We start from the raw sequence: 26,533 nt of genomic DNA on the forward strand, positions 1-26,533 counted from the left end.
TGAAAGTGAGCAGAGTCTAATACTCCTTTTAAGAGGCATCTGGGCGCAAATGGCATGACATCTTTGGCACCTATTTCTAAGCAGGCAAGACAGCGAGAAAGTTGAGACTGGATGCCAGTGAAACCCGCAGGCACTTCTAGAGCTTGGTCCATCCCAGAAATCCTGTATGGTCTGATGTGATAGCAAGCAGACATGACTTGGTGACTCAGCTAGCCCCTTTTGCTCATGTTGTTAAAGCTAATGCTAGTGACAAAGAAAGAATCACAAAGTAATGTTATTTTTTAAGAGCTAGAACCTGTTATATCTTCTAACTTGGCAAGAGACTTGAACATAACATTGAGTAGTTACACCAAAGACAGTCAATAAGATGTTTCATTTTCTTTTTTTCCAGGTAGATCTTTACAGACACTTGGGGTCTTAAGGTGCAAATTGACGCCTAAAGTATCCTGCTAGATAGAAGCTACACCTCCCAGCTCCTGGTGGAAGCAAGCTGCCTGGATGGTCCAGCAGTTCTGTAAGCACATGCCTTCACCAGACACTTCCCAGTGCCTTCAGTACTCTGGTCCCAGATGACTTATGTTGACCCAGTACACTGCAGAGTAACTTACTGACTGGATGGTCTGCAGACCAAAGTATCACTGAACATGAAGAGGGTTAACAAGATCAGACCTAAATCATGCATCATGCAGCTTTTCTTCCAGTGCCGTGAGGTTGCCAAGTTTCTGAAAAAGGCTTACAAACTCAAATAAATCTGCCCTACATGTTCTTTTGTAACACTGCTTTTAATGAAACTTGCTTACCTCTTGAGTCTACACATTTTTATTTGTTCTTACTAAAAAGCAAGTTATTTCATTTGGCAGGATCTACACACTCACAATTTTTTGCTGAAAAGACATATTACAACAGCATGGTTTAAATCAAGAGCATCCCAAGCAGAAAAATAAAAGAAAAATATGTGGCCTTTAACACGGTTTTCAAATATTTATTAAAACAACATACGAAGTTTTTTTCACCCAGTGATTCTGCCTGCAGTATCTGTAACATAGTAACCATATTATGCCAAATTGACAATTAAATAGCAATGAGTCTAAAAACACAAACAGCCTTCCCCCTCCTACCCACTAGGCACTTTTGCTATTGTCTAGGAACAGAAATAATTTTATTAATAGCTTAGCTAGCAAAAGTACAAAGGCACCAATAAGAAATGTCACTGTGCTGGTACAGACAAAACCTTTTTGTCTGCTTTAGAAACATGCTCTAAGAAACCTGGCTCTCATATTTAGGATCTGAAACTACAATCACTGCTAGGGCTCCTTCTTACTACAAGGACATGCATCAGCATTCTTGGGATCTGACATCAGCCTTTTTGGCTGGCTCTTGGGGTTGTGATAGCTTAAAAGTCACAGATAAGCAAGCCTGGAAGAGTACAAATCCTGTGAGAATAGTTTCCATCTTTCAGAACACAAACGGAAATCACAGCTTTAAGTTATGTAAGAGAACAAAGTTTAACGTGCGTAGGGTACATACCATTACAACAGATTAAGAAAATTAATAGACAGCCAGAGGTTTCACCCCGAAGGAGAGTACAAAGACAATTTAAGCATCAGTCTGGGAGCTGCAGGCGAGCACCTCGCCTTATCCACATTTGCAGCAGGTGAGCTGCAGTAGAACAGGCGATACATAAACCAACGGTGGGGAATTGGAGATGAAAAAGCTCACTTTACTTTATAACCAAAGATGAACGACATAACACAAGGAGATGTTTTAACATACGGGATATTAGCGTACCTCTACCCTCCTGGCTTATAGAAACGCGCGATTTGTTTAGGGAGTCAAACAGAATAAATAAGTTTTTTTTTTTTCCGGGAGCGGCGGTGCTCCTGCCAGGCAGAGCCCGGTCCGAGAGGCTGAAGGCCGGCTCGGGTTCCGGCTCAGGCGCGGAGATAGTCGTTCTTCAGGCGGCTGAGGCGTGCGCCGTGGCTGCGGACGGTGAGGGCGAGGAGGTCGTGCTTGTCCCGCAGCCCGCTGGAGATGTGTCGGGTCTCCCGGAGCAGAGCGCGGGCGTGCAGCAGCAGCCCCAGGAAGCTGTCGCCCAGGCGAGCCTCCTCCCGAGCCCCCTGCTCCTGGCCCTGACGGAACTTGCCCTCCAGCTCGCTCAGCGACCGGTCCGAGCTGGAGTAGGCGTCGCTGATCTGAGCGGATTCTCGGCGCAGGTAGGTGCTGTAGCTCTCCTCACCGTCCAGGTCGTAGGAGATGCTCTTGCCGATGCCCTCCAGCACCCGGCCCGCGTCCTCCACCTGCCGGCCCAGCACCGTCAGCTCCTCCCGCAGGCTGAGCCCGCCGCCCGCCGCCGCCGCTGCGCCGCACCGGCGCTGCTCGCTCACCCTGAACAGCAACTGGCACCTCTCGGGGTCGTCGTTCTCCTCGTAGTCCCCATCGGGGACGAAGTAGTGGTGCAGGGTCCCATTGGACATCTCGGGGTACAGCGGACCCTCAAAGTACCCGCGGCAGAAACTGCACAGGCACCACAGGCACAGCAGGCGCAGCGCGGCCGGCATGCTGTGGCCGGCGCCGGGCAGCCTAGGGCAGTGGCCCGCAGCGCTGTCCCCGACAGATACCCATGCGGGGGGTCCCAAGGCCCAGCCGCTGCCGCCCCGCGAGTACGGGGGCTCCGCGGCAGCCGAACTGGGTTGGGTCGGAGTGTCTGGCGGGCGGGCGGCAGCTCTGGAGCCCGGCGGCGCTCTAGGGCCGGGAGCGGGCGCACTGCCTTTAAAAGCCGGGCAGCAGGCGCGGAAAGGAAGCGGCCCCAGCGCCGGGCAGGGCAGGGCCACTTCCCCCCCCCAGCCCGCCCCGGGCACCGGCTGCCGGCTCCGGTGAGCACCGCCCCCGGCATCGCCCCCTAGGGCCTGTCCAGCGCCAGGGGCTGCCGGAAGACACGTACACCTTTATGCCCTTAATAAACAAAACCCCCAAACCTGGAACGGCTCAGCTTTCGTCACTTTCTTGTTAGAAACGACTAGTGTGCTTCTAGCCTCATTTTCACTTCAGCTTCCCAGCAAACACAGGGGGACTCCGCAAACGTGCAAACTCGCTTAGTCCCTCACTGATCAAAAAGGTGAAAAGGAAAAAGATGTGGGTTCACAGAATCACAGAATGGTTTGGGTAGGAAAGAGCCTTAAGATCATTCAGTTCCAATCCCCCTGCCATGGGCAGGGACACCTCCCACTAGACCAGGTTCAAGCATAAAGTGCAATGCAACACACCTTGATACAGAAATGAAATACAAAATCTGATCTTCTAATGTCAGATATGATTGAGGAAAGTCTAAACAGAGTTTGTCTGACAGGGATGACCATGTAAAATTTTAAGCGTTTCATGAAACATCATTCTGCATCAGTCTAGTAGCTGGATTATGTCAGGGTTGAACCTTGCATGTAGCTCATATAAATCTGTCTTTGCTATATTTTGAGCTGTAAAATCAAGGTGAGATAGCAAAAAGAAGGTCTGTAAAGTTACCAGCTCCTTTCACATTGTCATCTTTCCTCTTTCATGGAAAATATCACCAGCTAGCAGAGATTATACCAAATCCTGCAATCATCCAAAATTAAAACTCCCACTGCTGTTGGTGAGGACTTTGCAGGCATGCATATTTATATTCCCTCCTTAATGTAAGTAACTATTATCCTGATACTTTCTGCATGTTGTAAATAATTTGGATGCTTATGGTTACCTTTCTTGGGAAACAGGCCAGACGCTTCTGTTGTACATCTGCTTTTTTTCCTGCTGGGCACTGCGGATAAGAGTTTTATGGGGCCTAGGGGACTTTTTGGCTCTACCATTTCTTACACTGCCATGACCCTGAACATCTACATTTCAAACAGTCTCAAGCCCGTTCCCTCACAGCATCTTTGTTCTTTATAATCACAAGCCCATCCTGTCTCTGGGTGCATGTGTGAAGCTGTAGAGACTAGCTTCTCAACCGTGCTGAGCTCCACAAGCTCCTCCTTTCCTTGCTTGCAGTTCCTCGAGAGGCTCGAGTGAGGCCCCTCTCTCAATGTAACCAGCTCTGGCGGCTGGCTTCTGACCCTGTTGCCAGATGTCCCACTATCAGTGGGTAGGTCAGGAGGTTCCTGGGTGCGCAGTGATGGGCTAACTGCATGGCCAGGCACTTTAAGGTATGACACAGCAGCACTGAATGCAAGCTCTCACCCTCAGTGTGGCCTTTAACACTTCACAACAAACTGTGATATCAGCGTTCCTGAGTATTGACTTTAGAGCCTACTGAAAAGATTTACGTAAGAACTGCAGGTCAGAAAACTAACAAACACCAAGAAAAAAGAGCAAAAATTAGACCAACTAGTCAGCCACCCAAACAAAAACCTAACCTAGAGACAGCAAGGGTAGTAACTGAACCCTTCACTTAATGAATCACTTTAAAGTAGTCTCCCCAGAATCAGTTAAGATCACGCATATGCACACCTCAGGATGAGCAATGTTTGCCAAGTTCAGACAACTTCTTGCACACTGCTGAGAAGCCAGGCCAGGCTAGCTATCCAAACAGAAACACTCCACACATTTGGAAACATTTTAAATTCGTAATTAAGTTCAGCAAACACTCTTATAAATAGGTTGGATTAGGCTAAACTTTTGTGCTTCAGCTTTCTATAGAAGGTTTAAAGCTTATTCAACTGAGCCTGCTTGGCATTTGTCCTCTGTGTTTGACAACAGGGGCTCTTTCAATCAGTTTTATTCCCAGGATGCTCTTATTTCACCTAATATTTTAGTTGGTTCCCAATTCTTTGCCAGCCATGGTACTTTATCTACAGAAGTTTTCACCCAGGCTGGCATTACTGCCAGTTGATGGTTTGGCTAATACTTGGGTTGTGGTGGACTCCACTTCTGAGGTCTCTTCATGGAAGTACCACACTGTAAATCACTCAACTATAGCTTTGTCAGAATAGTTATGCTTTCACCAGAGCCACAGTGGGTAAAAAACTCAGCCTCAGTAAGTACATTGTCTCTTCATACATTAAGAGACTAAGAGGTGTCTGTTGCTCCCTGCTGCAGCTGCAGGCTGCCCTCCACTGCTGTTTTTAATCCAATGTGCATTATTCAAGTTTTATTTAACTTTTGCATCAAAATAGTCTCTCCCCAAGTAACCCATTTGGAATGTCTGCTTCTGAAGGAAGGCTGCAATAAGGGGTCTGCAGCCTTAGTGTCTCAATGGGCAAAGCTTTGGTAAAAGCTGGAACTTACTGAAAGATACACAACAGCCTGATCCAAGTCAATACCTATTAATGGTTCAGGATAACGATGCAACCAATTCCTAAGTTTTAATTGAAAAGCATCAAACAATGGAAAAGATGTTAGCTCACATTGACAGAACAATACCATGCATGAGTAGTCATTATTCTTTCCAAAATCACATCTAAAAAAGACAAAAGTCTTAAGACTGTAGTGAGATAATCTCACGTGGATACACTTAAACTGCCTATAAAACCGCATGGCTTCAAGGGTCAGAAGTTTTCATCACAGTTCATGGGAGGAGGAACATCACAGCAATGGCTGAAATAACAATATAAATATCAGTTTCAGCCTAGAGTTCTCAAGGGTTATTTCTGGCATTATGTGGAAGGCACAAAGGGAATCATACTGAAAAGAGGACAGAAGGGAATTTCTCAGGAACACCAGAAACGTGGGGTGGAGACAACCAGGGAGGAGAGCAAGCTGTTTTCTGTTGAACATTCTGCTGGGAACACATAGGGGTATAGTCGTATGAGATCAGATATATGGGGAGATTTTGGGATGCATCCAAGAAATAGCTACTTCTTGTGACATGCTCCCATGAAGGTCGTCATTGAAATCCTGCTATTGTCAAAATGCCTCCTGGTTTCAGGATGTCAGTCTTTTACCCTCCGTGCCTGCCCAAGCATAAAACATGGAAAAAGTCCTGGAAATGAAAATAAAGCAGCATTCTGATACCGTCATTTTACAACTACTTGGCATGATACACTGTTCTGTGGTGAAGCCATTGTTTTTCCACTGAACAGCATTAGGTTTATAGTACTATAAAGGACTGCAGAATTTACTCTGTATAACCACTTATGCAACAGCACCGAAGTCAGCCTTCAGCCCAGAAACTGCCTATAAACAGATGGCAAATATGCAGCTCAGCACTGGATTTCAGGTGACGCTTCATCTTTCATTCTTGGCTCACATGTGCTTGCTATTTCTGTGGCAGATCACAGTAAACTCTGCAGCATCAGAATGTTTCAGATATATAAAGCCATTAATTTGGAGAACACATATATCGCTATATGGTCCTAAAGGCCCCACAGGCTTTAGGGTATAAATGTTGTTTTCTGACTACTGGCTTCTGTTTTCCAGCTGTGAACTGTTCTCTGGCTTTACATAAAGATACCTTGTTTAAACATGAGACTAACAAACGTGTGTGTAATTTCTAATTGTAGGGTGTCGCACTAAAAGCTCAAATGGCAGCAAGTGAGGTGGGCATAAAATAGTCCATGAAAGAATAATGCCAGGGTTTAGGGTTTTCTGGTAGGAAAATTGACATAAGAATCTACCAGAAATTCTGCAGAATAAAGAAGGATGTGTAGAACGAAACTTGTATAATACATTTCATATTCATTAAGTATAATTTTCAAATACAACAGAACTTAGGAATGAATATGCTGAAGCATGAACTGTACCGAATGTTTCAGGACCAGCATGCTTATCTGTTGTTGCACTGAAATTTTTAGTTTTTCAGAAAATGTGTTTAATTCAGAATTCAAACAGCTGAACAAGAGATTTTCTCAAATACACATTTGTAGAGAAACCACCTTCATTGTTACCTGAAGTTTAAGGCTGACAGAATCTGATAACCCTTTTCTTCTTCAGAGATTTGAGCCCGAAACCATAGCTGGTTCCGGGGGTAGAATCCTCTGAGCCCTTTAGCACTGGCCATTCTTAGATAAGCAATACAGAAAACTGAATTCAAAACCCACAAGTAGTTTTAGGAAGTAATGGGTATGAGGTTGAACGTGAATACAACTAATAGAAAGGGTATGTCAGGCTGGTTGTCTCAGAAGAATAAGCAATTAGTATTGAATCTACTCCAACTTTAGCCAACACCAAAATGAGCTCAAAGTTGGCAGAAAAAAAACAAAAGTTTTACCACAGCCTGTCTCTGTAGTAGGTGCTGGTTTACTTTATGTAAATATATTCTTCAAGCAGAAAATTGAGGATGTGCTCAGGTTATTTTTGAAAAGAGAAGTGATGCATCTGGATGCCTCCTAAGAAGGGAAGAGGCTAAAGGACAGATGAAGCAAGATGAGTATTTACTGGCATTTTACTAGCGCAGCTTCTGCCTGTTGCTGAAAACTTTGAACCCCAAAAGGGATATCACTAGTATTTCTTCAGCAAGCTTCCTGATGTGGAAATAATAACACTTCCTCGGTGGAAATAAAAACACTTAAAAAAGCATTATTGGCCAGCAAATGGGGAAGTTCTCCCATTACCATAAATGTGGTTTGTTACAGAGACAGCAGATTGTGCTGTTAAAATGTTGATTTGATTTTCAGTCCTTTCTACATTATTTTTAATGCTCTATGTGAATATGAAAAGGATGTACATGAAAATATACTTTGCGGATGTTACAGATACAAAGTTCACTAATTAGTTGTGATAATGCATTTTCCTTGCCTGTAACCTGTTAGGATTAAAATAGGATTTATTTTAGGATTTAATCCCTCCCCCCCCCCCCCAAATTTCCTTCTCTCTCTCACACACAAAATAGAAGCAGCTTGCCATCTTGACATGCTCTGCTCAGCTGGGACTGGAAAAGAATTTGCATAAAAGCCTTGGAAGAAGTCTAAGAGAGTCTGGTGGTGAAATGCTGATGTCATTTCCAACAGGATTAATGCACTGATACAGTTGCTCAGGATTTGCAGCCCTGTGATTTTAGGGACTCATTTGAGACAGGATCTTAAAAACATCTACATTTTCTGAATCTCCCCAGGCCTATTATCTAGGTCAGTTCCCCAACAAGTGAAGCAGATTTACACTGTATAATTTCCAGTTTTGCCACCTTCGTAAGGGTGGCATTTTCTGATTTACACACATAATTTTATGTATTAGGATTGGGGATGGATTCCTGAATAAAAGCTAGATCCTGACACTTTTTATAGTGGTTAGTCATCAAATTTCCTAGTCTCAACAATGCTTTAAAATACCTACTCATGAATTTAGAGTGGGAGCCTACCTGTTCAGGCTAAGCAACTGCACACAGTTTTATTAAACATGTCTCCACAATGGTTTATCCCTTCTATTCTCTGCTTCAGATAAACCTGAAGTGTTTATAAAGTATCTTTTGTGCATATAAAGGTGAGAAAGAAGATGGAAAATGACAAAAAAAAAATAATCCTAGGAGTTAACTGGTTTAATCTCCTCTCACCCATACCTTTCCTAGTGTAGCAAATAAGGAATAAACCAATACATGTTTCTGTAGTAAAATTCACTCATATTCCCAGATCTGGTTTTTAGGAGCTGGAAACATCCTTTTTGTATCCTAATATGTTCACTCAGATTTTTATTTAAGTGCTTTTAACAGTGTATTAAATTTAAAACTAGGCTGACTTTGTATTTAAGCAGCAGAAGTCCAAACATATGGTTTCAATTGAAATATACCAAAATCTCTCTGCTAAAAAAAAATCATTCCCTCTAACAAACATTCTTATGAAATTCTATGTGAAGAAGCAGGTGAAGGGGTACTATTTACCTTCAGCTCTGTATTTATATTCGTGCAGTCATGGTTGACTGTTCCACAGGTTTTTAATGACTTGGTGCACACAGAGCACTCATTCAGCAGTTCTAACACTGTGTTATTCTCCCATGCCTGAGGTTGGTGCAGAATATCGATTGGGAATTTATACCTCCTGCTACAATTTACAACTGTTATTCAGAATGGCACCGTTTAGGAACCAGCATTTGAGATGACTCGCTTGTGGCTCTGCAGGCCTTTAGAACCAAAGTGCATGGGGTGCTCTGCAGAGCTGCAGGAATACTACCTGCCTGTTTCCACATTTACAGTCAAGAAGCAAAGACATATGATCAGCTTTAATGGAAAGAAGCTGGACTGAATAAAGTTTGCAGGCTAATTTAGGCTTAGGACATATTACAGCTCCTCCAGCTTGGCTGCCTTGGATGAAAAAGCCCCAACCTTGCTACTGGCATTCAGGGCCTCTGAACACCATGTTTGTTCTCACAAATCAGTCCATTTTGATACATTAATCCCACTGGATTTTATGCTCCCAGAGCCTGTGCGACCTAATCAACCTGATTTTCCCTACAGACTGTCTTGCTGATGCCCTGGAAAGCCTGAGACAACAGTACTGCAGTGACTTGGCAGACTTGGAAGGTTTTCCTCCAGGGTTAGACAGGGATGTACGAGCATCAACTTGCTGAAGGGTCTCAGTACCCAAACCCATGGAAGCACAAAGAACAGCATCTTCCTTCTTGTAACAGAATAAACGGTTCCATTTCACAGTAAGCAGTTTTGGGGGCATTTAGAACACTTTAATATTCAGATCCCTAAGGGGGTTCAATCAAAGCAAAGCAAAGCAAAGCAAAGCAAAGCAAAGCAAAGCAAAGCAAAGCAAAGCAAAGCAAAGCTGTGTTAACTGTTTGAAATGAAAATTACGAGGGCACATTCAAGTCTGGAAGGCAGGGCAGGACAACCCATCCTGTATACATGAGTAACCCACAGGCAGGACAACTCCCTGTGGGTTAAATGGCCGCAACATGCACTGCTTATTCAGTGCCAGCAGCCTTCAGAGCAAAGGAAGCCTGTCTACAACTACAGGGTTGCCTCTCCATCCTCTCCCAGTCTTCTCCAAAGGAAGACCCTATGCAATTAAGTTTCCAGTGTTAAATCTGTAGGTGGCAGCAACAACGACTGAACAAGAAAGGAATAGTGGGAGTGTGTGGCCTCTTTCACCCCATTTACCAAATAGCTTAAGACAGACACATTCAGAGCCACAAATATTGCTGTGAAACAAACAAACAAAAGGCAGTGAATATTCCCCTTTCTGTCTCCCCTGTTGCGCAGTGTGATATCCTAGCAATAACCTCCGGGTAAAAGTTGGCCCCTGGCGCTGTGCCACACATTTGGTAGGAGGTGGGATTTCACCCTTGGTTTCAAACCTGTTAAGTCACTGCTTATTCTGTCATTTTACCATGTATTTTGCAGGTTATGCTCCTGGAGTGGTATGGTACTGGACTTCAAAATCACAAATTTTTTTATACATCTGCACATAGGGTGATGGCATCTGTAAGGTGTTCTGTTAACCTCTTATTGCACTGGAGTCATTTGAATGCAAATTTGATGAAGGAGTAGTTTACCAGAGGTGAAAATGCTTGGAATAGCAGCAAAGATTTCTTTGATAATTGAACCATACAGGTTCTTTCATTTTCTACTAACCTTCACACTTGCCTCCCAGAGAGGTGGAGAGCGTGATTTTGAGGTGGACTTGACCTTTGCTGCCCGAGAAAACTGCACTTTCAGAAGGGCTATGGGGTTGGGCTGCCATCCAGGCTTTGTCAGCCATGCTGCAAGTAAGAGGCATTGCCATTGCAATTACTGACATGTTTTTATGTATTTATCTTCAAAGAGCCACATTTTGTTCATCTTCTCCTACTACTGCCACATTTAAACTGATCCACCCTACAAAGCATCAGGTCAAGCTTTATAACATTAATTTCTGACAAACAAAAACAAACCCCGACCATAGACAGAAGTGTGCAATCTTTTGATTAACTTGTAACACTGAAGAATTTGAGCTAGCAAGGAAGTCTGGTTGCTGAGATGGATGCACTAATCAAAACACACTTAGACATCTATTAAAAATCACCTACCTTTCTTTCAAAGTAATCCAGCTGGGATCATGGATAAATGAGCTGCAAACTCAAGCTTGTTTTGTGGTGGTTTCTCACATTCCTGAAAATGTATGCATAGGCTTTTCAGAAGGGTTAAAGTGAGCAATGAGCATTATACTACAGTTTTTGAGAAGGCTTACAAGTTATATATCATAGCTAGGACCACTAGTTCTGGGGCAGCTATTTAAATAACATTATTTGCACATTATAAAATCTTTTGCTTGTCTTATTCCATTTATCAGTATTCCTTCCCCTCTTTTTTTTCTAAAAAGGATCACTAGAGTCTTAATTCACTGTCTAGAATGTGAGCACACCTCTGAGAATGGTATCTGCATGTTTGTTGCTGTTGCTTCTGCTGCAGTGACAAAAGAGATCAGGAGGCCAAAGCGGCTCAGTGTAAATGGAGAAAATAACTACCTTAGTAACTAAGATACTCAGACAATGAGGACTGCATTTTCCAAACAAGGTTTCCCTAACTCATGTTGAAGGTGTTGGGACCTTTACCAGGGCCTTCGACAGGCCAAAGTCAAAGATGAATCTTGGAGATACTTTGCTCTATATTGTAACTGGCTTGCTCACACTTGGCTTACTTGCAAATTACTTGCAGACAGTAGCATTTTCTCTTCTATATTTTTTTTTTGGGGGGGGGGGGGGGGCGCTGCAAGTTGTCTGGGAACCAGCACAATGAATAATACAGGAACCATTAGCTGTTTCTGGAAACGTAAGTTTCCACAAATGCCAGGCATTTCCAGATACGAGTCGCAATTCCTAAATTGTTCATTGTGTTAATTCCAGATGATGTACAAAAAAGAATTTGCTATTGTTAATCAAATTAATACATTCTAAGAGTTCTCGTTGATCACCAGCTATTTGGTAGCATTATTGATATGTGATGGCTAGCCTGGGGACAAAGTTGTTGCTGAGGTGCATTTACAAACAGTTTTGGTTATCACACCTTTTCAGACAATTAGCTGTAGGATTTGATTAGGAACAGCTGAGTGATTAAAACATTTCCCTGGCTAATGCAAACAAAACAATCCATTGCCACACATGATTAAAAAAAAAAAATCATTTCTAATTTAGAGAATTTCTGTTCTGTTGTTTTCCTACTTAAAATCCCATTTTAATCTTTTCATCAAATATGTAAACTATTTTGAACTCTAACTAACTGGATACATAGTCACACTGTGAGGGACTAACACAGTAACACAATAGCAATCCCCTACAGACATCATAACTATTAAGTTTCGTCATCGGTTACCAAACATCTTTTTCTGTCCAGCTGTTACAGCAGTAAATATATTGGAAGTGGAATGTATTAGCGAATAAAAATATGTCTAATCTTCTCTGGAATGGCATGGAATATTCTTTTTCATCATATTCCCAATGTCTATTAGAAACAGAAGGGTTTGTAGGTGATGTAAGACTGTATGAAGAAAACCATATCCCACTTGTTGAAGCTAATACATAACAGGTAATAAACAGCATACACCAATGGCCAGGCTGGACAAAGCCTTGGGCGACATAGTCTAGTGTGCTGTATCCCTGCCTGTGGCAGGGAGGTTGGAACTAGATGATCTTAGAGTCTTTTCCAACCCCTGTCATTCTGTAATTCTATGATAATATGTTGAATGTGGATACTATTTCTGACATAAGCAGACAGGACTTTAAGACCTCAAAGTAATGCCTCCAAAAGCATCAAAATTGCACCAGTCCTCAGTGGTTTGCAGAAATTCACACTTCTGGGCACTACCATCAGCATTATCAATACCCTTCCAGTCATACCTCCCTTCCCCTCCTGGAACATGTGTTGACAGGAGGCTCCAACATTGATGTCCAGGATTCTGGATCTTGAAGGTGACTCTTTGGAGAGAATTGGTTGGTGGGATATTTGAAAGCAGGCAGCCTTAGCCACCAGATCCTTTGAGAGCAGCCACTACATGTTACTGTGGTGCTGTAACAAATCCTAAAGAAATGTTCCTCAGTTCTTGTCACCTGTAAATCAACCTTTGCAATGAAAACCAGCAAAAGACAGCTGGATGTCTAAAAAAAAAGGGTGGCAGAGACAAACCTGACAAGCTAGAGGAGGGCAGAGCTGTACCTTCTGATTTATTTTTCTGTAAAAGAATAAGCAATGTCTATCCAAAGTACTAGAAATATTTAAGGTTAAACCTTGGCTGTGTTGATTCCAAAGCAGAAGCTTGAACTGACTTTGGAAAGGCCAGTATTGTACCTATGCAGATTGCCTTGTGAGAAGACCCTTTCCGTGACCTTTCCGTGACCTTTCTGTGGCTCCTGCACTGACACGGACAGGACTCAGGACACCTTTCCAGCCCCAAGGGGCTATTCTAAAGCTGTCATACTACCTTCCATTTGTTCTTTATGTATTTTATGTGCCTAATTGAAATTGTGTTGATCCCCACATACCATGAGGTGATGGAACATGCTGACATAATTCCTGTGGATTCAAAAGAAGAAAAAAATGGACCTGCTTCTCATAGAATCGTTTAGGCTGAAAAAGACCTTAAAGATCATCATGTCCAACCCTTAACCTGCCACTGCCCCAAGCCCACCACTAAACCATTCCCCTAAGTGTCACATCTACATGTCTTAAATACCTCCAGGAATGGTGATTCCACCACTGCCCTGGGAAGCCTGTGCCAATGCTTGACAACCAGTTTGGTGAAGAATTTTTTCCTAAAATCTAAACCTTTCCTAATCTAAACCTTACCTGGCACAACTCGATGCCATTTCCATTTGTGCCTTTGGAAAAATTGAGGCTGAAGGCCACATTCCTGTCTGTACTTAACTGTGTTCATGTATGCAGTCCTCAAACTGTACAAAATTCATCAGGTTAGTTATATTCAGAAAGCGAAGCATGTGCTGAGTCCTCACAAGACTAAGGGTCTAAGGGTCTAAGGAAACAGACATTTTCTGTATGGTCATGGCCACTGGCGGGTCACGCAGGTGAACTGACAAGTTTCGAACACCATGGGAGTAGGTCTGGAAAATGGGTTGACCGCATGTCCCTTTCAGGAATCTCAGCTCTTTCTCCTTTTCCCACTAAGTGCTTTGTGGTTCTAAACCTCTACAAGTGAATTTAAGGGTAAACCACAAAATAATTGTAGAGATTTTGTTTTACCACCGTGTATTTTCAGTTTAAACTACATGTAATATGAGAAGCTGACCATATCAGAACAAAACATAAACAAGTAAAAGCCAGAAAAAACTTGAAACCAACATTTTCTCACAATGACTATGAGTAGAGACAGAGGTGCTTGCAAATCAGTAAAAATCGAAGAGAATATATGATAGAGTCATAGAATAGTTTGTGTTGGAAGGGACTTTCAAAGGTCATCTCATCCAATCCCCCTGCAGTGAGCGGGGACATCCTGAATACATCCTTCCCAGCCTTGAATGTCTCCAGGGATGGCAGGAAAGCGTATTTTTTCATTTATTTAATGGTATCAGCTAAATATTTTAAGGAAAAAAAAATCCATGTAAAAGATCAACAGTTCAAGTTGCTGAACAACATGAGAGGCTGACAGCTATTTAGTATTATCAAAACATTGCTTTTCAGTAATGTAATCTACTAAAAGGCCAATATCCAGGGTTGCTGCTACTTACACCCCTCAGACATTAAAAAGAAACTGTCAGATCTTTCCCAGAAGCTTTGCTGGATCCCAAGGCATGCATGGGTACAAGCTTGGATGCTCCCACACTGTCATAGGTCTGAAGTGCCAAGGCTTTGTCCATCTGCTTACCTGATTTGTTCTTGCTGAACTTGGGCCAACCATGAAAACCTCATAAAGGCCTGTATAAACACGCAGAGTTAAAAGTAGGTGTAGGTAGGAATAGTAACATCTCTTTTCTCTCCCTCCACACTTCTTATCACTGCTGCTGTGTCAGATCCCAGGCAGTGCTTGCCTTGAGGTAAGGAAAGAATGCAGCCTCTGCTCAGCACCCAGAGAGGTGGGGGAAAGGGGCAGCCTTGGCAGCCTGTGTTACTGCAGGGCATTTGGGCACTTGCTCTGGGTTTAAATCCAGGTTTTAAACAGTTTATTTGATCAGACCAAGAGTGATTCCTACAATCTATTACACTCTGGAATCATCTTTCATTTGGCTCAATACCCAAACCTGTTGTGGTATGCTTTTGGGGATAGGTAGCCTAGAAATTTGGTTTGCCCGTAGTGAGTATGGGCTAGTTACCTCCTTAAGAAAACATCATGACATCCAAGGAAGCACTGAAAGTAGCCGTTCATAGATCTGGGGCTTTAAGATTAGCTTACAAGTAATCACTGATGCATTCTGTCTTTTTAGGCGCATCCCCTTGTAGAACACAGATAACAGTATGTGTGTTTCACCTTACTGGATTTTGCAAGGATTAGTTAGTGGGTGTTTTTATGTGTACACTGTGACTTCTGTGGACCGTATTTAGCAATGTGATTGTGGCAGTATAATTCCTTGTAACCATGGGGGAACTAGGACTTCTGCACCCATGGTGTATGGGGATATATGCTGCATATTACAGCTCTGAAAGACAGACAGCTGTTCCCTGCAGCGCACCACTTAGCAGCATAGCAGTAGCTATACAGCTGAAATATTTTCTTACCCTTTCCATCAAGATTAAACCAGAAAAAAAGGGACTTAACTTCCTGCCATGACATCACTATGGAATATTTAAACACGCATGTCTCTCACTTTAAAGTCAAAGTCAACTTTCCCCTGCTGTTTGAATGCAATCCCTTTTATTTTGCTAAACTATCTGAGGACAGATGAATAAATGTTCAGACAGCAGTTGATACTAATCTGTTCCTTGCAATTATTTTTAGCCATGCACAAAGCTAGAAACACTCTACAGCAGAATCTCTTCTGTATATATATGTGTGCATATGTATAGTTTTCTAGGCTTAAAGTGCCAGATAAGAGGCTGTCAACATGAGTGCCTTGTAGTTCAGTGGGTAATTGTCCCAGACTCCCATTTCACCAAACTTTCGTATTTTAACCACATCTTTTTCTTCCCCACCAGCAGACTTCCGTGCCCCTGTGCCAGCCTGGATCTGCTCCCTATGAGCCTCGGGGCTGGCCATGCTGCCTGGGTGCTCCTATGCTTGCCCTAAGCCACCACTCCCACTGTGTGATAGCTGGGCCTGTGCAGGAGGAACTCTTCAGCAGTCCCATTGGCATTTGCAGCTCAAGCAGCTGTTCCTTGTCTCCTCCAGAAGGGCAGTGGGTCAGATCTGCCTGTGGTCAAGGCAGCTGACCTAAACCTCAAAACCCTTCATAGACCAGCCAAATCCTTAGCAGCCACATCCTGCTCTAAAACAGGATACAGAGCATGGAGAATGGTTGGAAACCTTTCTGAGTTACTCTGTGGCAGATGTGTTTCAGCAGGGTGGGAGCTCAGAGGGCCTTTAAAGGTACACAGCACAGAGAGGAGAAGATTTGTTCTTATCGATGCAAATTACAATTGGTTCATTACTTTGTTGAAGAAGTTGAGGCCTGTATGAATAATCTTAGACAGTGAGTTCCAGAGTTACTAAGAGTCCATTTTACAAAGAGTGTAAACAAAACTAAACCTCAGCAGTAGTATGAATACTGTCACAGCAATACTCTGTGGCAAGGTGTGGCATGTGGCAAGGTCTGTAAAACTTCATTCATAATAATAATATTAATTTTCCCAGATCTCCATCCATCTGCATAGAGGATCCATTGGAGCACTCCACACATAGCTGTGGGACCTCTCTAGGGGAAGGTCTAGGAAGGCAGAGAGATCCCCCCAAGCAGCACCTGCTGTGCAGACCCCAGGTACTAGTTGCATGCCTCAGCATGCAGAGTAACAGGTCAGGTGGGAAACCTACCTGTCCCAGCAGCTGCGCCGAGTCCTTCTGCCTGTAGAACTGACCAAACTGTGCACAGAGAATAACCAGTGTTCAGCAGAAACTGTTCCAACACGTTCACGAGGACAGCCTTGTGTACATAGCTGATAGGAGGTGCTTAGTTCACAGTTTAAGGTGATAGAAACAGAGCATGTGCTTGCGAGAGCAGTCCCATGCTGGATGTATGTGTGCAGGAGAACAATAGCCTGGAGAGTCTCACTTGATCCAGCTGAAGATGCTGTTGCAAGGACCATTGCAGTGGAGGCTCCCACCACCATCCACGGGACAACTGGCCATCCTGTTGGAGAAGTTTGTTTTCCCACAACAGTGTCACCTGTGAAAGAGATCCCAATGAGTTAGGAGGTTTTTCGCGTTTTTGTTCCAGCAAATGCTCTTTCCACAAGTGCCTATGCAACAGGCAGAAATCTAGGGCTGATAGCTGAAACTGAGAACTGAGAGTCTGAAGTTTCAGAACAGAGCGTTAGGCACTCAAATGCAGCCCAGAAAGCACTTTCCTTCATGCCTGTTCCATGGCAGGTGGGGTTCAGGGCTGCAATCCTTCCCAGCACTGCTACAGGCCATGGAGAAATAAGTTTAACAGTTTTTCTTTCCCCTTTCACCTTTGCATTTATCTAGGAAAAAACCTCACAGGGGCTTCCAGTCAAGAGTGTGATGAGGTTCACTGTTTTCACCATCTAATATTTTCTCCTCAATTGCTTGGTCCTTTTCTCCCTGTACTACATCTAGCACACGAGAGTGCACTCCCCAGAGTGGAAAACTACTTGCTTGTCTTAAGTGATTATTTTGTGATTCTCCTTAATAACAGTATCTGTTTCAGTATAGTTAGCATGTGCCTCTAGAAGAAGGACAGACCTCAGTTTGCTGGATTTCCTCATTACTTAGGTGCAGCTCATTTCCTCATTATGTGCAGCTGTGTGCTGCACATCAGCCATGTGGCTCTTCTAGGACACAAGCTAACAAAGATCAAACTGCACGTGTTTTTCTTGGACACAGACTCTTCCCAAGCAGCAGTGGGAAGCTGTCTTGGAATTGCTTATATATTCTGTAAATATGGCAAATTTCTCTAAGTGCTGCCTGAAATGAAACATGCAGTAAATTTTAAAATGACGGACACAGTGGAATAAATCCACTGATTTCTGAGAACCTGAAGGAAGTCAGGGAAGAAATACATCAGTTTAAAGAAAAAAAACCCACTGCTGTCTGAAGTTCAGCTAGACATGCCCTTCTGATTTCATGCTGAAGGTATAAATTCTAGTCCTCAGGAGAGTTATCAGAATGACAACCTTGGAGACCAAAAGCCACTAGTTGATAAATCAGAGGTATGGGCTGCTTGCTGGGGAAGTCTGTGGGATTACTGTCGTCTTTCCCAGCAGTCATAACATACTGGGTTGCCATGTACAGGTGCAGCTTTTAGACTTGTGTTATCTTGAGTTCTGATAACAGCTGTCTGTGTCCAGATCAATGTGCAGATATTTACATGACTTCACTCATGACACTGCAGAATGCAGTGAGTTCTGGTCCACAGAGGTTACACTGCTAGCAAACAGCTACCAAGCTGGCTGGTTCGCAGCTGGATCCTGCAGCTGCACCAGCTGCCACAACAATATTTATATTAATACATCTAGAGACACCTTTTCAAACTTAAAGCAAATTTCTGTCCCAATATGAGGCAAGAAGTGTAAAGCTAGCCTGAAATTGGTGAAAGCATCCTCCCTGGAAGCAGCCTGTGGGGATGATAACAAAGGCAAGGTTAAGCATTTTGTCTTCCATCTGGTAATATCTTTTTAATGACAGACACTATGGAAGAAAAAAATCTGAATGGTTTGAATCAGAACAGCACTGATGGAGCAGGAGGACTTCAGCTTACATGGGGTTTTCCTTTATCCAGCTGTTATCAGTGAACCAGGAGCAATGATGAGGTGACAAAAACCCAAGGCAGCCTTTATGGAGAGCACAGGCAGACTGAAGAAACCAGCTTGCTAAGTTTAAACTATTTATAGGTGGTTTCCAAGGAACCCAGAAGAAAATTAGATCCCCACATAACTCACTGTTCATGCTACTGAAAACCTGAAATCCCCCCCAAAATCTTTTTCAGTCAAACCCCCAGCTCTTTTGGCTTTTACACTCTTTAAAATGAAATACCCAAGAGGAACAAGGCAATTGTTAACAACAGCTCTAGCAGGTAACAACTGAAAAAATTTCTCCCTGCTTCAAACCAGCTGAGACCACTTCTAAAAAGAGGCATGTGTGCTTTTTCCAGTACAGAGAAGGCTGAACAGCACTATTCCTCTGATACTTCCCACTTGTAGATGTGTAGGGAAAATGAGAAAAGAATCATTAAGCCTTATAAATGCAGTAGTTTAAGAAGTCTTCACTTTAGTGTAATCCTGTGTGTTGGAATAAGGTGACTCATTTACAGATTTGGTGGATTTGGAAAGAAGAGTGTCTGGGAAACCCATAAATATAACTCACTAGGATTTATTTCTAGCAGGAAAAAGGCATTTCTGCTTTACCTATCCTGCTTGTCTTTTCCACCAAGCTTCTGATAGTCATTTACTAACTGGGTGTGCAATCCTGTCTCATCATGCGTATCATGTTGGCATAACCATTGCCTTACCATCACCCAGCCCCAAAAAGAGCATGAAGTCCAAACCCATTTAAGCCGTGTGTGCACTGAAGTGCTGGGAATGTGAAATGTACCATTTGGCTGTTGCTTACAATTCTTACTATCTTCTGATTCCATTTCTTATTTATTTGTCACCATCAAGCTCTGCTTATGAGTAATACCCTGCAGAAATAAGCTCTGGACAAACAACAGAAATGCAATCTCTTCCCTAAAGAACATATACACTAAATACTAAACAATAAAAGAGCATTTTTTAACTAATGTGCTTGGTTTAATAAATTTATTTATTTATTTTGGGAAGCTACCATTTTCTCTAGCTTGTTTAACAGTTTAGTCTAAAATGTATTTCCTCAAGCAAGTCTTTCTTACATTTCTTGTCTCTAACCAATGCTTTGAATTACTGTCCTGTGGCTTCAAGCTCATGTGACCAGAAAATAAAGCTGTAGAGCTCTGGCTGCATCATATACTTCACCATAGGTTCACAAGCTTACTGCAAAAGTAGCATTTTCCCGCTACTACTTCCTAGTCTCCTTCCTTTCTTGCAGTTACAGTCATATCTATATTTATCCAACTCTGGGTAGCTGCTGGTAGTTTCACAGTTCCAGTGCTCCTGATATAGGAAGTAGGGATAAACTGCAGGAATAAAGACTACACTATTTGCTGTACTCTTCATATCAGGGAGAAAAATCCTCTAGGCAGCGCAATCCTGTTGCATTATAATAGTAATTATAATTAAAAAATTGGCATTAAAGCAAGATATTCTGGCCAAGCAAGTGTGAGATCTGGTAGCTTTGTATTTAAAACATCAGGTGGGAAGGACAGAGCTTCAGCAAACATTCAGCACAAAAAAAAAAAAAAAAAGAATGAATGAAAAATATTGAGTTCATATTATTCTTCCCATAGCAATAAGTTATGCTCATGTTCAGTTTCCCCAGCATGTTTTTCTGACTCAGTTGTGGCAGCTTCGATTAGTCAGGGATTGCAAAGCATTTTAGCTTTAAAGGTCAGCTGTTTCAGGGGCCTAAACTCAGTTTGCCCTGAATTTTGGTATGCATTGTTTGCTATGTTGGGGGCAGGGCGAGTCTGCCCAACATCAGACATTTGGCTGAGAGAGCCTTCAAAGATATATATCCCCAAAGTCTTATTTCTTCTTAAGCTTGACAAATTATAGCAATTATGGTGTGTACAGGCTCAGTGATCTTGTTCAGGCCACCAAAGAGCATCCCCATCTCCTGCAGAGCTCTTGCTCTCTGGGCAGGGCAGCACCACTGCAACTGATAGCCACTAAAGGCCTTTGTAGCTGTGAATCTCAGAGCAAAAACCTAGCATTATATGGTGTAACTGCAGAGAAAGGAGCAAAAAACCATTCTACTTCATCAATTCACACCAGAATACTTGTCATCTTTATAGAGCACAGCATAAAGCGGCTGCAGGCAAACACCTTTACGCAGAAACTCTGTGTCTCAGTGCAATTTTTATGCTTTGACATGTGATAAAATATGTCTTTTCATCAACAAGATGAACCCTGCTATTGCTACTTTGTACTCACTGCCTTATTTTGCAGGAAACATTTGGTCTGTTTGCATCTGTTTATGGAAAGAGAACAAGCATTTCAAGGGAAAGAGAAAAAAGAGCACCAAACTGGGAAAACGCTTTCTCTGTCAGCGCTACAATATTAATAGTGCTTGCCGTTTTGCTCAGCAATAAATAACGAGCCATTCCTTTCTTAAAAAAATGCAGCAAGAACACACCCTCAGCTAAAACTATCCCAAGCAGAAAGGCCAAGTTTCCATAAGTGCAAGACTACATTCATTATATGTCTAAACAGTGCACAGGGTTTGCAGAAAGCAGCTCATCTCTTTTAGAGCTGCTACTTTTAAATTGCATTTTCAGTGCTTGGCAGAGGTGACCAGCAGAACAACCACTGTTCCTAAGCCGGCCCCTTTTTGGTGGGGCTGAGAATGCTGAAGCATGGGGAGCAGGGTAGGTTCCAAGCACCCAGCTGTGGGGCAACCAAGGCATGAGCTCAAGTTCACCTTCATCTTAAATAGAACAATTCTGCCTCCTCACTAATTCATTGAAAGAAGTTACATTATTTCTTGCTAGCTCATAGCTGTGAAATACTACTGTTCAAGCTTCCCATGGCTCAAGTTTCTTTTTAAATCCATATACAGTTACAGAACGCCTGCCTAGCAAACTTGCTGATCTAGCCTAGCTCTTTCCTTTGGAAAGTCTGACGTGAAGTAGCTCTGCAAGAAGTTAAAGAGGCAGTATCAAATGTGCTTGCAAAAATGTATTTTTTTAATATTTGTGTTTACCTTCCAATGGAATAGAATTTCAGGAGCCTGTAAATGATCTCTTTCTTTACAGATCTGGCCCATCCTTCAGGAAGTCAGTTACCTGAGGGCTTAAGTCTAAGGAAGTGCTCTAAGTTATGCACAAATGTCTTTATATTATGAGATGAAGAGCAACAGTATTGCTATTATTTTTCTTGTTTGGTTGGTTTGTTTTGATTTTTTTCTTTTGTGTACTGCACTAGCATATCAATTTCTTCTGCAAAATAAGAAAATCTTTTTTAATTTTGAATTTTTCTACAAAAGTGTAAGAAAAATTACCATATGAGAATAATACCTGCTCGTGCAATCATGTCTGTGATGAAGATCATAACCTTTCTTTTATTCTTCCTCACACAGGGCATAAGATTTGCTCTCGTTTGCCCCTGCCAGAAGGTAGTGATTACTCCCTTTTCAGACTGGAGCAATTAATCAGGGTAAACAGCTTCTTCTGAAGTGAATTAAGTTTAATCACATGGTCCAAACTTAATTGCATTCATTGTATTTCTAACATGCCATGGCTAAGCTTTTTGCTTGATGAAAAAATCAGACAGAAAGAAAATATTGTCTTGAAGGTGGCAATGGCTTTTAATTAGTGATTTTTGTGGCAGCTCTTCAAGTTGCAAAAGTACTGCCTGTATCACACTAGCCTTAGAGAGATGAGATCCAGAACACTTTTCACATCAACACAAAGCCCAACAGCAGTTGATTGGATTTTATCAAAATATTATGCTAGCTGCTATTAAAAACTGAAGTTACAATGGCATTTTTATCTTTGCATTCACTGCTGCAGTGAACTGATATTGAAAGAGAAATAAAGCAGAGGTGGTGTGATGAAATCAAAATATGATATATCAATCATAAGAAGATATGATAAGTCAAGACAAGATATATCACTATGAGGGTGGTGAGGCGCTGGCACAGGTTGCCCAGAGAAGCTGTGGCTGCCCCATCCCTGGCAGTGTTCAAGGCCAGGTTGGATGGGGCTTGGAGCAACCTGGTCTAGTTGAAGGTGTCCCTGCCCATGGCAGGGGGTTGAAACTGGATGAGCTTTAACGTCCCTTCAACCCAAGCCAGTCTGAGATTCTATGTCCATTCTCTAAACCTAGCAGATTCTGCAAACTGTTAACAACAGTCCAAGACAGGAAGGAGGAGTGAGAATTGAGCAAGGTACAATATAACAGATGCAGTTTTTCTAGTCAGGGCTTTTTCTGGCAGTGTTGTTTTTAAATTAGTCCTAGATTAGATTACAGTGAAATATTATCCCAGATTAGAGCCATGTACACCACTTTCTCCCCCTAGTTTCAAATAGATAGCATCTTCCTTATTTTAAGAATGAAACTCTTGCATTCATGCAGCTCTCTGTGACAGTGCACTGCCGCCAATACATACTGGTTTTGGTGCTGAAAGACTACTCTTTTTTGCAGACTACCAAAATGTGCTTCATAGGACAATCAGATGTTTATCTTCCTTGATACTTATGTTAACTCATAATTTACTGAGTGGCTGTCTCCCTCGCTCAATTTTGCAAGAGGTTTGCAGATGGAGAACTTCAAGAGCTGGCTCTGCCTCATCAGGGCAGTGGTGGAGACAGCACGAGATAGGAATCCTTCGCCTTTCCTTAGCTTGACATCTTCCTGGCTCTGCCATTGATTTGCTCTATACCTGTGTACAAACCACTTAATTTTTTATACTATTTATATTTTGGGAGCTCATGGGTACTCTGTAACATCTTATAGAACAAGTCTTTGCAGGAACACAGCTTATCTCATACTCTTTGAATTCACAATCTAATATAAAAATTCAGGTTATAAGTATCAAGGTATGAGGAGACTGTGGGTTGAAATACATCTTGAGCCAATACTACAGGGGCGTCACCTTATGGAGTCCAGTTTCTGGAACAGAGACAGTGCTGTCTTATCTCAACGACATAGTTGATTCTTCTGGATGCAACTGGAATTCAGTATACCTGCCATAGGGTAATTCAGATGGAAATTCAAGCACAAATGTGAACACAGGAACAGAATCAGACAAAAATAAAAGACTGGGCCTAAAATGCTTTGTTGGAGTGTCTCAGTTTCAGCACAGTTTGTGTGGCTGCCCAAGAGAGTGGTTTCCCAGTGCTACAGCAATTAATTCCCAGCTGAGATGAAGACATTACAAACAAACATTATTCATCAGCAGCAAAACAGTCTAAGAATGACTACTCCAGTGAGCAGCTGGAAGAGCTGCTCTGCTGAGAAAAGAATTGGATTTGTTTTGATTTAGCTCAAGCTAAACTTTGAGGAAAACATAATTTCCTGCAGGCTTCAAACCTGGCTTCTCAGGATGCTCCAGAAGGGCATTTTGAATTCCTGAGGCTGCCTCCTGTCTACTGGGGAGGCCAAGGCATGTGATACTTTCCATGACCTGACTGCATGCTTTCTCTTTTGCAGCTATCAGACTGACACCTTAATATGTCTTCTGAAGAATTTTACAGGAGATCAGATTTCATTACATCATAATTCATATTAGGAAACCCATCTAAGCCTCCTAAAAGACCACCCTTCAAAGGCAGCCTGTTTTTTTTGTCAGTTCGCAGAATTCAAGGGACATTCACATGCTGGCTCTGCTCCTGCTGCCCAGACCTCTCCCTGGGTACCCAAGGACTGAGCACAAATTACATGTCCATTGCAAAGGCCAGAATGCCACTTGAGGTTTACCTAATGCTTCTGCCGGTCTTCTTTCCAAGGCAAAATTCATCCGAAGAATCCAACAGTCATACAAAAAGATTGTTTCTTGAATATCATATTATACCCATACATAATAGTAACAGCCTATAATAGAGCCAATGGTACCACAAGTTAACACAATGTTAAGATTTGAGAAAGAACTAAATCTACATGTATCTCAGTTGCATTAATTTTTGATTTCCAATATTTCTAACTTGTGCAGAACTAGGCCTTGTTTAGGGTTTTTGTGATACTCCTTAAATCACAGAATAGCTTGGGTTGGAAGGGACCTTAAAGCTCACCCAGTTCCAACCCTGTGCCACAGGCAGGGAGACTTTCCTCTAGACAAGGCTGCTCCAAGCCCTGTCCAACCTGACCTTGAGCACTTCCAGGGATGGAAAATTCTGCTTATGAAATTCTGATGGTTCCAATCGGGCCATTTTGCTTGTTAATTTTCTTCATACCTACGAAAAAATATAAATAAATTGTAAGACAGCCCATTATCTTGCAAACAAGCAAAAATATGAGGCAGATCAATTTACTCAACTACCAAGTGTTTTTACAACTCTGTGATGATTAGACTGCTACATTATATTTCATTCTTTGATTACAGCTGTTCTAACCATCACCTAGAACACTAAAAATAAGATATAGAAACTGTAACACAAAGATCTTGTGGCTTACAAATGTATCTTTTGGTGCCCATAAAAATTTTCCACAATCCCAAATGTGTTACAGTAATGGTTGCCAGTTGCATTCAATGCAACATACAGAAATCAGAAAATGCTAGCTTGTATAGACATCTTGAACTTCCACAGCACAGTTCATGCACATTTTCAGCAAGTAGTAACTTGCCAGAAAACAAAATCTTAACCAAGATTTAAATGGTGAATTAGAATGAAAAAGATTGTCAAGGAGAGCTCAGCTTTTAGAAACAGAATATGTAGCTCACATATTACTGTGTTCTTTGAAGGCAGACATAGCATTTCAGATTTGAGCTGAGTCTTTATTGACCCATTTAGCTAGGCTGACACATGTCTTTAATACTTTAAAGTAAATTAATGATTTTCTGATAAAAACTAAACAACCTCATATTTTTTCTTGATTTATTCATTGCCTATAAGAGTAAAACATGTCACTGATGTGCTTTATCCACTAAAAAGGCAGCCTAGTCCTCCACTCTTGTTAGATGATCCAGATCAGTTTGTTGTGATTACTTCATTTCAGTAAAAATGACTGCTAACTTATTAAATGTGTTAAGAGGACTTGTGTCAAAACTCTTCCCTTTTACTGTGCATTTCAGTGGACAACGAAAAGGGGAGAGGAGAAAACCACATTTCCATTGGCAGGCAAGCAGCTGAAATTCTAATGTATTCATTCTCCTTAAATTTTAAGCTAAATTAAAAGTTTCAATTGAAACTGAAATTCAAACCAAATGAAATGACAGAAAGATTATAATTTTTCATGATCTGTGACAAACTTTTTGCATGCACTAAACAGAGTTGGAAAAATGGAAAAGTTTTGATATTTGTGATGAAAAGATTAAGTATTACAGGCTCTAACCAAACTTACAAGGATGGCACATTTCAACTACAAATAGCATTCTTGTTAATGACTTACGTTCCTTTTGGTTTGTTTATGTCTCCAGCATGGTCACCCTGTCTCAACTGTCTCAACCCCCCCCCATTATATTGTTGGATTTTATAGTTTTTTATTTTAAGGAAATGCTTATTTATTATTTTAGTGTTAAAATCTTTACCCTAAAGTAATCAGCAACCCTTATATATATATATACATACATACATATATATATATATATATGTTTTATATATATATATACATATAACTCAAGGTAAGTCTCTCTTCCCAGAAATACTGAAGTATTGCTAAGGCACAGTAGCAGGTACCTAAGTGCTTGTATTGTAATAAAATAAGAGTATCTGACTTGAACAACATAAATTATCAAGTTCTTACAAAGCTTTTCTTGGAACTAATATGTTTAGTATTTTCATTGGTGACTTTGGCACA

General features: G+C 41.9%; 1 protein-coding gene across 1 annotated transcript; it reads right to left on the reverse strand.

Annotated features, from left to right (window-relative positions):
- Window positions 1-803: 803 nt before the first annotated feature.
- FIBIN (fin bud initiation factor homolog) lies at window positions 804-2,798 on the reverse strand. Its single transcript, XM_065683375.1, has one exon. It carries the CDS (start codon window positions 2,556-2,558, stop codon window positions 1,932-1,934), a length of 627 nt encoding a protein of 208 aa, XP_065539447.1. The 5' UTR covers window positions 2,559-2,798; the 3' UTR covers window positions 804-1,931.
- Window positions 2,799-26,533: the final 23,735 nt, after the last annotated feature.

The sequence above is a fragment of the Lathamus discolor genome, chromosome 6, assembly GCF_037157495.1.
Source record: "Lathamus discolor isolate bLatDis1 chromosome 6, bLatDis1.hap1, whole genome shotgun sequence".
NCBI lineage: Eukaryota > Metazoa > Chordata > Aves > Psittaciformes > Psittacidae > Lathamus > Lathamus discolor.

What these genes read in the sequence shown, in the direction of transcription:
- FIBIN (XM_065683375.1), bottom strand. Translation starts at nt 2,558, where the DNA reads ATGCCGGCCGCGCTGCGCCTGCTGTGCCTGTGGTGCCTGTGCAGTTTC.